At 43.0% G+C, this 12,820-nt stretch overlaps 1 protein-coding gene across 3 annotated transcripts; it reads left to right on the forward strand.

Annotated features, from left to right (window-relative positions):
* Positions 1-7: 7 nt before the first annotated feature.
* top1mt (DNA topoisomerase I mitochondrial) lies at positions 8-9,557 on the forward strand. 3 transcript variants are annotated; one of them, XM_012816295.3, is made up of 19 exons: positions 8-366; positions 692-769; positions 877-946; positions 1,096-1,181; positions 1,324-1,396; positions 1,791-2,146; positions 2,914-3,032; positions 3,123-3,244; positions 3,363-3,485; positions 3,629-3,816; positions 4,393-4,537; positions 5,215-5,358; positions 5,936-6,118; positions 6,697-6,765; positions 6,955-7,069; positions 7,458-7,585; positions 8,248-8,342; positions 8,790-8,939; positions 9,249-9,557. In XM_012816295.3, exons 2-19 carry the CDS (start codon positions 702-704, stop codon positions 9,349-9,351), a joined length of 2,337 nt encoding a protein of 778 aa, XP_012671749.1. In that variant the 5' UTR covers positions 8-366; positions 692-701; the 3' UTR covers positions 9,352-9,557. The 3 variants fall into 3 exon arrangements, with proteins under 3 accessions (XP_012671749.1, XP_031439742.1, XP_031439743.1); XM_031583882.2 differs by lacking the exon at positions 8-366 and having other exon boundaries at positions 682-769; XM_031583883.2 differs by lacking the exons at positions 8-366; positions 692-769; positions 877-946; ... (1 more) ...; positions 1,324-1,396; positions 1,791-2,146 and adding an exon at positions 2,528-2,766.
* The last annotated feature ends 3,263 nt before the right edge of the window (positions 9,558-12,820 follow it).

Below are 12,820 nucleotides of genomic sequence, written 5' to 3' on the forward strand. Positions count from 1 at the left end.
TTAGAGGAAGACGATTACTTTCAGCGTGCTCAGATTCAATTAAGAACAGTTCTTTGTAGCGCTGGCGAGATTGAACAATGTTTTAAATCGTAGATACCAGTTTGTGTGGTTGTAATAGATATATTGTCCTTGAACCATTGGATTTTACCAAGGCCCGTGCGTGTCCGCGCTCTCAATCTCAAGCAATTTTCCTGACATGAAGGAGTAATGCGACTCACCTATTATCCACGAGTCAATCAAGTTGATCATGCGCAGTTGAACGCATGTGGCACTTAAAACTTTCAGGTGCGGAGAAAGCTACTTTAAACGCTTGAGAAGTGCGAGTGGCTCCCACTCAAGCTGTTTGCAGGTTGAGCTTTTGTAGAGGTAAGTTATCTACTTAAGTCCTCGTTATAAAGTGAAACATTTCTTTAAAACCATTGCTGATGTACGTTTATTGTGAGGCACGTATAGTGGAACAAAATGAACATACAAATCCGTCTAGTGTCCATTGTCGATAACATACACTGCTGTCCATCAATTCTGTGATCTGTATCGGCTGCACACTTCAAAAGCAAACAGATGTGGCTTAATTAAACGTGAATATATCTCCTATAAAGATTTCAATGACCGATTTGCTAAAATGTAACAGCACCTCATGGTGACATCCATTTTTCAGTAAAAAGGATTTCAGCTCTGCATTATCATACAGATTAGGCGTGATGCGACTGGAGGACAGTGGAAACGGACTGAAGAGGACTACTTCGGATCCAGAGAGGGATACCGACAGGTGCAATTCCTACTTATCTGGTCCATATCAGAATTGGCCTAACTGGCAGATCAGTGCATTGATGCCTCTATGCTACCTATCTAGTAATACTGCTGCTTTATTGGCAGGAAGAAGACAAAGAAATCCCATTTGAATGGAACTACTGAATTAAATGGGGGCTCTAATGACATGGAATCTGTAAGCACTGTAGGGGAGCTTTTTGGTGCTAGAGCATGTTCCTTTCAACATAATTCAAAATGAAAAGACATCTTTTTGCAGTCGGGGCATTTATTTAGGCCCTATGTTTTTCAGTCTTATGTATGTTTAACCAGATGCTTCAATCACAGAAATCAAAAAATAATAAAGAAGACAATGGCTGGAAGAAAAATGAAAAGAAAGGCATCAACTCAGGGCAGGAGTTCACAATCAAGAAGTAAAAATGCTGTTCCATATTTTTGCATCTCGACATAATGTAGATTAAAGTAAATCAATATATTGGGTGCACGTTTTCTCTCTTTTTTCATTCAAAGCAATTTGCAAATAACTGGTTAAAACAATGTATTTTATCCCTACAGAGAGAAAGATGGATCCTACAAGAAAAGCATCAAAGGCTTATCTGACTCATCTGTTAAAAACTGTATCAAAGAGGTAAACTTTGACCACTCATTCTCTGTAACTACTGTGTATATGATGTTAAACAAGGGGGCTGTGAACCCACAAGGCAAAACCACTGCAGTACTTAATTGTTTGAAATGACTGTTCTTAGCTGTGGTTTGGCCAATGGGTAACCCCTTAAGTACAAACCTAACATCCTTTTTAGACTGATTTGTTGTGGGCTCAGTTGGAGTCTGAGAGAATGAATTAGCAATAGTTTATGAGAGTCTCTTCACCAGAAAACCAGATCATCACAGCCAGTCTTAATTAAGATTGTGCTTGATGGCCAAGCTAAAAAAATTTTTTTTTTTTAAAAAACGTATTCTTTCAACTGTGCCAAATGATTGTTATTTAGTGATGTGAACTTTTGCCTTATCTGTAATTACAGGAGTGGGCTAAGGATTCAAGTGGTGCAGAGAAGAATATTCCCATGAAAGAAGAGAATGAGGTTGGGAACAAGATCTTGGATAAAGACCACCATCACACAAGCCACCCTGACAAGAAACGGCACAAAGATCACAAAAGTGAGAGAGGAAAAGACAAAAAAGACAAGAAAAAGGAGAAACTTCTCAATGGCACTCTGCAAGAAAAATCTTCTCGCAATGAGAAAAGGAAGCATCATAAGGTTGATGATGAGGAACCAAAAAAGAAGAAGGTGAGCAAAGGAGGGAGAGAAGATAAGGGGAGAACAGGAAAGAATTCGGAGGAGGAGAAAAAGAAAGATGAGAACAGCAAGTGGAAATGGTGAGTGTGTGTATTGTAAGGGTACTTGGTGATGCTGTATTCTTTCACCAAGCATTGGCCTAATTTGCCTTCTTTTTGGTTTTGTAAGAAGCTGTGAAGTGTTTTTGGAAGAAATGATGCCATGATGGCTTTCACAAAGGCCGTAAAAGAAGCTAAGTGTTTGTGGAGTGCCTGATAAATTTAATAATTTTGATTTAAGATCAAATTGTCGCTCACCAAGATATATCCTTTCATAAAAAGTGACCCTTAAAATGTTTAGATTAAATTAAACTCCTGAAACTTTGCAAGCATGGACACATAAATGCCTGAAGTTGTCAGCCTTTGCATAGATTAGACGTTGCTTTCCTTAGAAAGGCATTTGTTTCTAGAGGGAAGAAATTGATTGTAACACAGTCCATGTCAATGTAGCGGGCGAATAATAGCAGTGGTCCTTGATCATGACCGCTGTATTTAGTCAGCGCAAGTTATTGTTATCATTAGATCGTTTAAAGTGGAATGAATAGATTTGGTTATGCCGTCTGCCAATTTGTATACGGGTCACTGAGGTTTAGTCGAGGCATTTCTCTCGATTCACATTTAAGCAATGCTCGCGTGGCTAACAGTCCCTTCAGAAATCTAAGGTTAGTCACGAAGCGAAACGCACGTCAAATAAAGAAGTACAACAATAAAGCGTCAGTTGAATGCTGGAACTTTAAATGTCTTAAGTTTAATAACACCCCTTAGTCAGACTACACAGACTTGTGATCATCACTTTGTCATATGAACAGGTGGGAAGAAGGCAATAACTCCAATGATGGCCAAAAGTGGCAAACCCTGGAGCATAGAGGACCTTTATTTCCACCAGAATATGAGCCATTGCCTAATAACGTGTCCTTCTATTATGGAGGTAAGTGTACAAATAGTGTGTGGTGTTTTCATGTATGACCCAGGGTTGTTGATCGTAAACTGCTGTGTGTTTCCATGTCGGCTGTTTTAGGAGAACCAATGAAGCTTAGTTTGGCTGCAGAGGAGGTAGCAACTTTCTATGCCAAGATGCTGGAACATGAGTATACTTCAAAGGAAGCTTTTCAGAAGAACTTCTTTACTGACTGGAAAGAGGTTTATTTCAATTGATATGTGCTATGTCTCTAGCTTTAAATCCACTTGTCAAAAATAAAGCTTGAATGGTATTGCAACATCAAAGACCACATTTTGGTTTTCTTTGTTTTTGTAACAGGTGATGTCAGATGACGACAGGAAGACCATCAAAAAACTATCCAAGTGTGACTTCAGTGAGCTCCACAAATACTTCGTCAACAAATCAGAGGAGAAAAAGAATATGAGCAAGCAGGAAAAACAAGTGAAGTATTGGATTTGAAAAATAAATCAAGATGGCTAGATCTGCAAAAAGTACTGCTTCTTAGAATTATCGAAATTGTCTTATGCGCCATAGGATGTGTTATGTTGTGGTCTCTTCAATACTGCTTGTTCTACTCACACCAGGCACTGAAAGAGGAAGGTAGCAGGCTAACGGAGGAATATGGGTACTGTCTCTTGGATGGTCACCGTGAAAAAATTGGGAACTTCCGCGTGGAGCCGCCTGGGTTGTTCCGTGGCCGCGGGGAACATCCCAAAATGGGCAAGCTGAAAAAGAGGATCCATTCTGTAGACGTTATCATCAATTGCAGCAAGTGAGCATAATTCAGCACAACACACACACACACACACACACACACACACACACACACACACACACGGAGGGAGTACATCATGCTCAGCAGAAGGAGCAGAGCATAGAGGATAATGCATGCAGGATAATGAAGTGCATCATTTGAATGCATGAATATGTTCAAACCACATGCATAGATGGAGAATATAGCAGCGTTTTCGCTCCAAGTAAATCTAATATTTGGGATTAACGAGGAAGAGCACTTCTCCAAGCTGTTATACAAATGCATAGTGCACCCAAGGCTGATTGAGAAGAACTTTTCATTCTGTCAACTTAATTCACTTTTCATATTTCGAGAGTAAATTTGGCTGTCATATCAGTTCTAGTGCAGTTCAAGAAATGGAAAAAGGCCCCAGGCAAAGAATGGACTTTCAAGCCTGGTGTTTGCATAAATCAAAGCGCCCCACTGCAGAGGGAGGTTCTTAGAAAATCTTCAGCTGCAGCGGCAGAGATGAAGTGCATTTCATTGTGCCCCCCGCCTCCCCCCACCACCACCACCACCACCACCATCACCACTCAACCCCTACCCATCTCATAGGGACTCCAAGATCCCTGCCCCTCCTTCAGGGAAGAAGTGGAAGAGAGTGCAGCATGACAACACCGTCACCTGGCTGGCCTCCTGGGTGGAGAATGTTCAGAAGCACACCAAGTACATCATGCTGAATCCCAGCTCCAAACTCAAGGTCAGAAGGCTTATCTTACCCTGATGAAATATAATGAAACTGCTTTGGTTGTTTTTTTTGTTTTTTTTTGCAGAAGTGTACCTTAAATTAATGATGGACCTTTTGAAGTCTGGGTGAAGTTTCTGAGTGAGAACATAAAATACAGTGGTTCTGTTTATTCTGTGAGAGAAACAAGTGTGCAGTGTGAAGAACATGTTTGTACGTGTAGATGGTACCTTTTGTCTATGTTTTGGAAAAGGCAGCTCCTCCGCCTCACTAAAGCATTGAGCTGCTTGTATTCCTGCAGTACCCAAATGTGTAGTTTCTTCTGCACCAATGAATATTTTTCCACAATAATGCCTTAAACAAACCCCAACGCCCCTTGGTAAAGTTTCTATGCCTAATGAAATGACAACATGTATATTAAATGCAAAAAAATGTAGCCTTATGTCTCAGTTATCTTCTCTGACCCTTTCCATCAGAAATGTTTATTTTTCCTAACCTTCGTACCAAACCCACTAGTTCCAGCCTGTTGTCCCCCCCCCCCCCAACCCCTGCTGGACCTAAATTACAGTCCTAAATTAGTGCTCTTGAAAGAGAGCTAGACTTTATATAGTTTCTCTGCGGAGATGAACGGTGTCATGACCCGGCCCTGCTCACCGCTGCTCTCTGGTGTGTCTTCTGTGTTCCTCACCCAGGGGGAGAAGGACTGGCAGAAGTACGAGGTGGCCCGGAGCCTGAAGCTGGAGGTGGACTCCATCCGGCACCAGTACCAGCAGGACTGGAGCTCTCGAGAGATGAAGACCCGCCAGAGGGGCGTTGCACTCTACTTCATAGATAAGGTAATGCACAAGAAGAAGAAGAAGAAGAAGAAGAAGAAGAAGAAGAAGAAGAATTTTTTTTTTAAATAAAATCAGATTTGGAAAAAAAAAGCTCCCGTGCTGGTGCTCTCCAGCGGGTCGTCTCATTAGCTTGCCACCCTGGTGACCTCTGAGCCGTGTTTGAGCGATTAACCTCTGGGCTGTGGCTGCCTCCGCTGCGCTCCCATTGGGCGAGGGGGTTGGGAGTGAATACTGATGTTGAGGAGAGCTGAATACTGATCTCCTCACATGAAGGTTCTTCCGCATTGCTGAGCATTCAGTGTGCTGATCAGAATGAAAAAACAAAATCAATGCACACGTTTATATTGAGTAGTGTGTGTGCTACCACACGTGAGCATAAACATCTGTGTGATTTGTCGTACATTTCTGCTACTTGGAAATATGTGATCACCATGTGAATTATCATTTTCTTTTATGTGTATATATTTAAGGCATGTGATTGTGTATACCCCATGAGCATCTTGTGAGTGTGCAGATATATTTCATTAGGTGTGTGCGTGTGTGTGCGTGTGTGTGTGTGTGTGTTTGTGTCTTTCAGCTGGCCCTGCGAGCTGGGAATGAGAAGGAGGACGATACGGCTGACACGGTGGGCTGCTGCTCCCTGCGTGTGGAGCACATCAGCCTGCACGAGAGCCTGGATGGCCAGGAGTGGGTGGTGGAGTTTGACTTCCTGGGCAAGGACTCCATCCGCTATTACAACAAAGTGCCCGTGGAGAAGAGAGTGCGTGCATGTTTAAAAAATAAAAGGGTTCCTAATGGGTTCTGTACATCACCTTTTCCTCATTTGAAATCCTTGTTTTTTGTTGGGGTTTCGTAGCTGAAACTTGCTGTGTGTGTGTGTGTGTGTGTGTGTGTGTGTGTGTGTGTGTGTGTGTGTGTGTGTGTGTGTGTGTGTGTGTGTGTGTGTGTGTGTGTGTGTGTGTGTGTGTGTGTGTGTGTGTGTGTGTGTGTGTGTGACCTTTTTGAGAGTTTCGATTTTTTTTAGATTTAAACTTTTAGCTTACATTTCTTAAAGAGTGTAGCCTCAACAGCCTGATGGTTTATTGGCTTTCTATGCATCTGTATCATGGGAACCCTAAAGCATCATCTCTGGACTGATTTCATTTTGACCGTAGGCGTCTGGCTTTAATGGATTTTGCTGGGAGTGGAACATCATAAGCAGGCTTTATACTGGTGTGGTCTTTAGAATACAAATTCCTTCCCAAAGTCTGCTTTTTAACCACCATGAGTAAACTTCCATAAGCATTTGGGATGTGGAAAATAGTTTTACTCAAATTGTGACTTTTTGTTTTTTTACAGGTTTTCAAAAGCTTGAAAATATTTATGGAAAACAAGGACCCTGAGGATGACCTTTTTGACAGAATCTCTGTAAGCGTAACTTCGATTCTCTGCTGTGCTCCTTATGAAAAATATACACACACACACACACACACACACACACACACATTGAAGACATATATGTGTTGAAAACATTGTTTGCATAAAATCTTACTGTGAAACTTTCTATTTTGTTACTCATGCCTCTACTTGCTGTCTGCTGGCACTTCTTATCCCAAGACGACCTACCTCAACAAGAAGCTGAACGAGTACATGACAGGTCTGTCGGCCAAAGTCTTCCGAACTTTCAACGCCTCCACCACTCTACAGGACCAACTCAGCAAGCTGACCAAAGGTGAAGTCGGAGTTCAACTTTGCACTGTTCACTTGGAGCAATACCAAGTGCAAGCTGAACAACAAAGCAAAAACAAACAAACAAACAAAACAACTTGCATCTTTTGGTCAGGACTGAACTAATAATTCATGACACTTCTTGCATAACACCCCTTTCCTTTGGGGAAAACACCAGACAACCTATTTTTGTGTTTTGGGAGAAGCTGGAAGTGAAGGTAGTGTATGCAGTGGAGGGACCGTGCCATTGTATACTTGACATGTCTCTTGAGAGCTAAACATGCGAAACCCCCACCTTGCTGTTGTCTAGTGTCATACTCTACCACCTGTGCTCCCATGGAGGAGAACAGCGCTTGTTTACTCCGACTCTCTTTTTCTTGGTATGTTCTCAGAGGACATGACTGTGGAGGAGAAAATCCTGTCCTACAACAGGGCTAACAGAGCCGTAGCTATCCTGTGCAACCACCAGAGGGCAGCACCCAAGACCTTTGAGAAATCCATGCAGCTCTTACAAGAGAAGGTAGGCACTAGCACGAAGCTGTGATGGACAGTCACAGGGCACATGCTGCGCATCGAAGAGCTCAGGCGAATGTTAAAGGGTTTGTGATGTTGAGGATGACTTGTGATGTGAATCACTTCAGTCTTCACTTTTTCAGATTGGTTCTAACTTCCATTCAGTGTTAGTCCATATATTCTAAGTATGTAGGATAAGGAGCTTTTATCATTTACAAAAACACAGGAAAAGCTGAACATAAACCCCATGATATACATGCACATATATATATAACATAATAATGCCTGATCAATTGTAAACATCACAAATACTGTATATAGTGAGAGCAGAAAGACTATTTAAATATGAGCTGAAGTACAGAATAGAATAGAGCAGATTGCACTCTATTTGTGAAATATGCTGTGTCTTGTGGTCTCATCAGCAACTATTTCACTGACTGAATTGTTGGCAAATTGACAATTGTTAACCCGCGGGGTATTAGACCATGTTCATGTGAATTAGCTGATGACCTGGCATTATAGAAATGTTTAGTATTGTGATTTGTTGCTGGTATCACACAACAATAACCTCAGTCAGTACATAGTGGAATTGTATTACAAAAATTATTTAAAACAAAGTAAACTAAACACGAGTGTTTACCAGAATACGATTTCGGTGTTGTGCTCTAGATTCAGAAGAAGAAGGAGCAGATAGAGCAAGCCAAGAAGGAGTTGAAGAAAGCCAAGAAGGCCCACAAAGAGCACCCCTCTGACAGATCCAAAAAGTAACAACCCCTTACCTCGCCTCTCAGCATCTTTAATACTTCAAAATGTCTCCCAAAAGACTCAGAGAAGGCTTTATCTTGACAGTCGTGTTTTTTTTTCTTTCCCTTCTCTTTTATTTTCTCTTGCGCTCACTCTCTCGATATATATCTCTTTTGCTCACTTGGCTCTTTCTCTCTCCCTGCGTGTCTTGGTTCTCTTTCCTTTCACTGTCTGTCTATCTCGGGCTGTCTGTTGTGCCCTCTCTCCCTCTTCACTTTCTCTCTCTCTCTCTCTCTCTCTCTCTCTCTCTCTCTCTCTCTCTCTCTCTCTCTCTCTCTCTCTCTCTCTCTCTCTTCTTCTTTCGATCTTTATTTCACTCACTCTCTCTCCTTTTCTTGTGCTCCCTTCTAATGTTCGCACCACCTCCTCCTCCTCCTCCTCCTCCCTCTCTCTCTCTATCCTTCCAGACTGGTAGAACAGAAGGAGAATGCTGTGCGGAGGCTGGAGGAACAGTTGAAGAAGCTGGAGCTTCAGGTGACGGACCGAGAGGAGAACAAGGTCATTGCCTTAGGCACGTCCAAGCTCAACTACCTTGACCCCAGGATCTCCGTCGCCTGGTAACCACCGCTCTGCGCACAAAGTTTCTCTTTTCATAGACTCTGCTGGAGGTAGACCCAGTAGGAATGGGGATTTGAGGGTGTCTTAGAAATGAAAAAAGGTTTTGTTGGTACGGCGGTATTTCATGTTTCATAACGAGTTCAGCCCCTCTAAATTCAGATTGAATAGCCAGAGCCGTGGTATTTGCAGCCTGTTCTTTAAGAAACATATTGGAAAGGATGGCTAGGAGGGAGAGATTTGATGTACTTTCGTAAGGCAGGCTAAAATGTCCAGACCATTCTTATGTGTTTTGTCTTTTCCATTTGCAGGTGCAAAAAATACAATGTCCCCATTGAGAAGATATATAACAAAACCCAGAGGGAGAAGTTTGCCTGGGCCATTGACATGACTGATGCGGATTTCCAGTTCTAGACAGCATTGCAAAAGTGATTTTCTGTTACTGCACTTTGTTTCTGTTCTACATCAGGAGTGTTGTGTCGTTTTGTTTTTCTTTATGGAATAGATCTAATTTTTGAAATAAATCAAAATGTAATGTATCCTAATACGTATTTCTGCAGTGCTATGCTTCTGTAAAGTATTGTCTTTTTCTGTATGGAAATGAAGTCTATGAAATGAAACCCGTCAGTCTTGTCAAGCCCATTCTGTTGATAACCGCACAGTGTAATACAAAGGGAAGTACGCCACACACCATAGTGAAGCACCCAGGCTTTTGCGCGATGTGACATCATCCTCGGCGCTCTCAACAAATATCTGAAATATTTCTGTTGCTCCGGCGGGTGCAGAGATCCAAGCTGCAGGCAGCAGGAATGCAGCAGGATTTCACTGGGATTAGGCTCCCTGAGGAGAGGTTAGGAACTTGGGTATCCGAGGAGCAATGGGAAAGGAACATCTGGGAATGATAATGTTGTTTTGGATGCAGTCCTGCAGGAATTCTGCACTGCCACAACTTCTTGTCTGGTCTCTCTCTCTCTTTCTCTTGTTCTTCTTCTCTCCCTCTCTCTGTCTGGTTCTGCCGTGGCTCAGATCATGTCTGCCTCGACGACCCTGTCTTTGTTAGTCAATATTCATGTTCACAACATTCAGTTTGTGTGGTCATTTCTGTTCCTTGAAGGCAAGTTAGGTGTAGACTTGGTTAGGTTCTCTGCACACCATATCTCTTGTCTCTGCTGTGAACTCTCCTTTCACATGTTGTTACCATGGCGCTGCCTGGGTTTCCATGCGTGGTGAGTTCTAGCGCAGTGCAAACATCAACATCGGCTCCTCCGTCATCAAGAAACCTTATTTTCCCTGCCGAATCAGTTGATTGGCTGAGGCGGCGACAGTGACGTTACTAATCCACTTCACCCACTTGAATGAATGTTAAAGGTGAAACTGGGTATATCGAGTTGGAGAACATGTTGGAGCCAGAATACAGTAGCGTGTACTGTTTTAGTATATGCCAGAATTCAGTCATGTTGATGGTAAATAAACAGGATGGTGAATATTTTCAGGCTTCTTCAACCCTGAAGGCTTTAAATGGGGGCAAGAAGAAAAAAAAGAAGGGAGGCCCTATTTTTGTTAGTAAACTGGAGAAGAACTCTGACTCCGGAAAGTTGTGTGTCTGCGAATTCCCATCGACTTCCCTTCAATTCATAAATATTCCCCCGCCACAAGTGAGGCCTGGGCCCATCTGCACCGGGCTGTGGTTGGTGCACTCAGCGACGCCACATCAAAGCGCCCCGCCGCCCCTCGCGAAGGAAAAAGAGGAAATCTGGGACAAAGTCTCCTTCCTTGCAATCCAACCACACATGTGGCGAGGAGTGCAGCACTTTGTTATTTAGCGACACAAGCTCAGGCGTCTCAGCAGTGGAAGCCTATGAAAGACAACGACTGCTGCAGCAGCAGCGCCTCTGCTGTCCCCGATCCTTGAATGCTGACTTGTCAGCCATTTTGATGTGTCCCCTTTTTTTTCCTCAATAGAAATGGGTTACTAGACAAATGGGGTGATGGAAAATCTAGTTTCACTGTCTTGTTTTGCATGAAATGTGGAAGCACGGGGGGGGGGGTGTATGTATGTGCGAGTGTGTGTGTGTGTGTAGGGGGGGACTGTTGACTCTCTTTGTTGTCTGAAGGGCAATGGTAAATATCACAGACTGTGTCGATGCAGCAGATATGTGAGGCAGGTAGATCAGCCTGACCTTTTCAGTAGTCAGTTTGCACCTTGCATCGCTATCCAAGATCTCCACCATGTTAATTCTTCTCCATCCCAGTAAGCCCTTCATCCCTACTTTGTGTTTCTGTTGCCCGCTAGGACTGTTTTATCCTAATCTGTAGTCTTAGGAGTTCGGCGGTCTTTTTCAAGAATTTTTTCCCCCTTGTGTTTGCTCAGGGGATTAGCAACTAGGGTTAGGCTGTTACAACAGGCTTATGTATAGAAGGAAAATAAAACAGATTTAAAATCTAAAAAAAGAAAAAAAAACATCTCACAATTACTCAGTTTTTTTTTCTTTCTGAGAGAAAAGAAGTGTGTTTGTCAAAGACAGGAGGAAGACTGTAGGTTGGATTTCCCGTATAAAAAGGCTTTTGATCAAAGCGTGCTGCAACCCTGCAGCATTGTTTCGGAGGGCATTCCTCACATCGAGTTGCGAAGGAGGTAGCCAACTATCAGACTTTGATCCCAGTTGTTGCCAGTGCTTTTCTCTTTGCCTCTGCTAAGAGGAAACCTGGGCTGGATGTCCATTGTTCTGCAGCTGTGATTGAAGTTGGGAGCTGCAGGAAGGATGGAAGCCTCAATTCACCACACAGAAATACACACTCACTCACTCAAACGCATACACACAAACACACAGACGCGCACGCATACACAAACACACGCACGCACACACACACACACAGACAGACGTGCATTTTATGGCATTGTGCCGTTTCATAGAGTTTGGCTCAACTCAAACCTCAACTGGGCCATTCTGTGCCTCCTCTGAAAGCAGTACATAATGAAAAACTGGTATCATTAGTTCTTTGAAATGCCTTGGGACGCGGCACCAACATGCTTGCATGTGGAACTTTTTCAAAGGACCGTAGCCAGAGAATGACATTTCACCACTAAAGTCTGAGGCTGTTTATGTCATCCAGTCCCTCGCCGGCGTAACATATGTCTGCCACATTTTTGGTGTTTGAACAACACACGAGTCATTCTCATCAGCCCTCCCAATTCAAGCTCTGGCCTACAGCTCACCACAATGAGGACCATCCAACTTTGGCACCCTTTCTCGTTGCCAGTTAACCGAGTAAACATTGTACAGTTTTTGTTCCTTTTGGAGGTTCAGTATTCGTTTGCATTGTTTCATGTAAATGGGGTGAGTTTTGAGGGATGATGTGAGAGAGGCACTGAAATCCCAAGGGCCCCTCTCGGTGAATTCCCATTGGCCGGTCACACTTGGTCTGAGCACCGCTCTCTTTTTTAAGACTGGCTTTGCTCATAATTTTACCATCTGTATGTTTCATGACACTAATGACGTGACTCTGTGGTGCTTACTTCGATATATGATGATAACACTGGACAGGATGTCTTTGAAGTGCCAGGATTATAAACATATCCACATCTCTTTTTTCCCCCTCCAATATCAAGTAGGCGATTTTTTTAAGTTTATCTCCTAAGTCAGCTAGTATGGGGTGCCAGTTTTTTAAGTCCCAGTAATAAAATTCCATTTGTCCCTTTTCTTCTGAAGGCCCTGTGTGAAGAGGAGGTCAGCTAAGCCCTCGCTGTGTGTCAAAGTGACCTCTGACCTCTTCGTTGCCATCACTACTGATGACAAAGGTCTTGAGGAATCCATCCCTAATCAGTGGCCGGCACCCTCGTGAGCAACAGAGAGATTCTATTCATGGGTGGACCTTTGACTGC

The sequence above is a fragment of the Clupea harengus genome, chromosome 17, assembly GCF_900700415.2.
Source record: "Clupea harengus chromosome 17, Ch_v2.0.2, whole genome shotgun sequence".
NCBI classification, from domain to species: domain Eukaryota; kingdom Metazoa; phylum Chordata; class Actinopteri; order Clupeiformes; family Clupeidae; genus Clupea; species Clupea harengus.

Excerpts from the sequence above, each read along its gene's own strand:
- top1mt (XM_012816295.3), top strand. The coding sequence starts at position 702 with ATGCGACTGGAGGACAGTGGAAACGGACTGAAGAGGACTACTTCGGAT. Across the intron at positions 3,033-3,122 it reads CGTGTCCTTCTATTATGGAG|GAGAACCAATGAAGCTTAGT; the intron begins GTAAGTGTACAA and ends CGGCTGTTTTAG. Across the intron at positions 3,817-4,392 it reads GTTATCATCAATTGCAGCAA|GGACTCCAAGATCCCTGCCC; the intron begins GTGAGCATAATT and ends CCCATCTCATAG.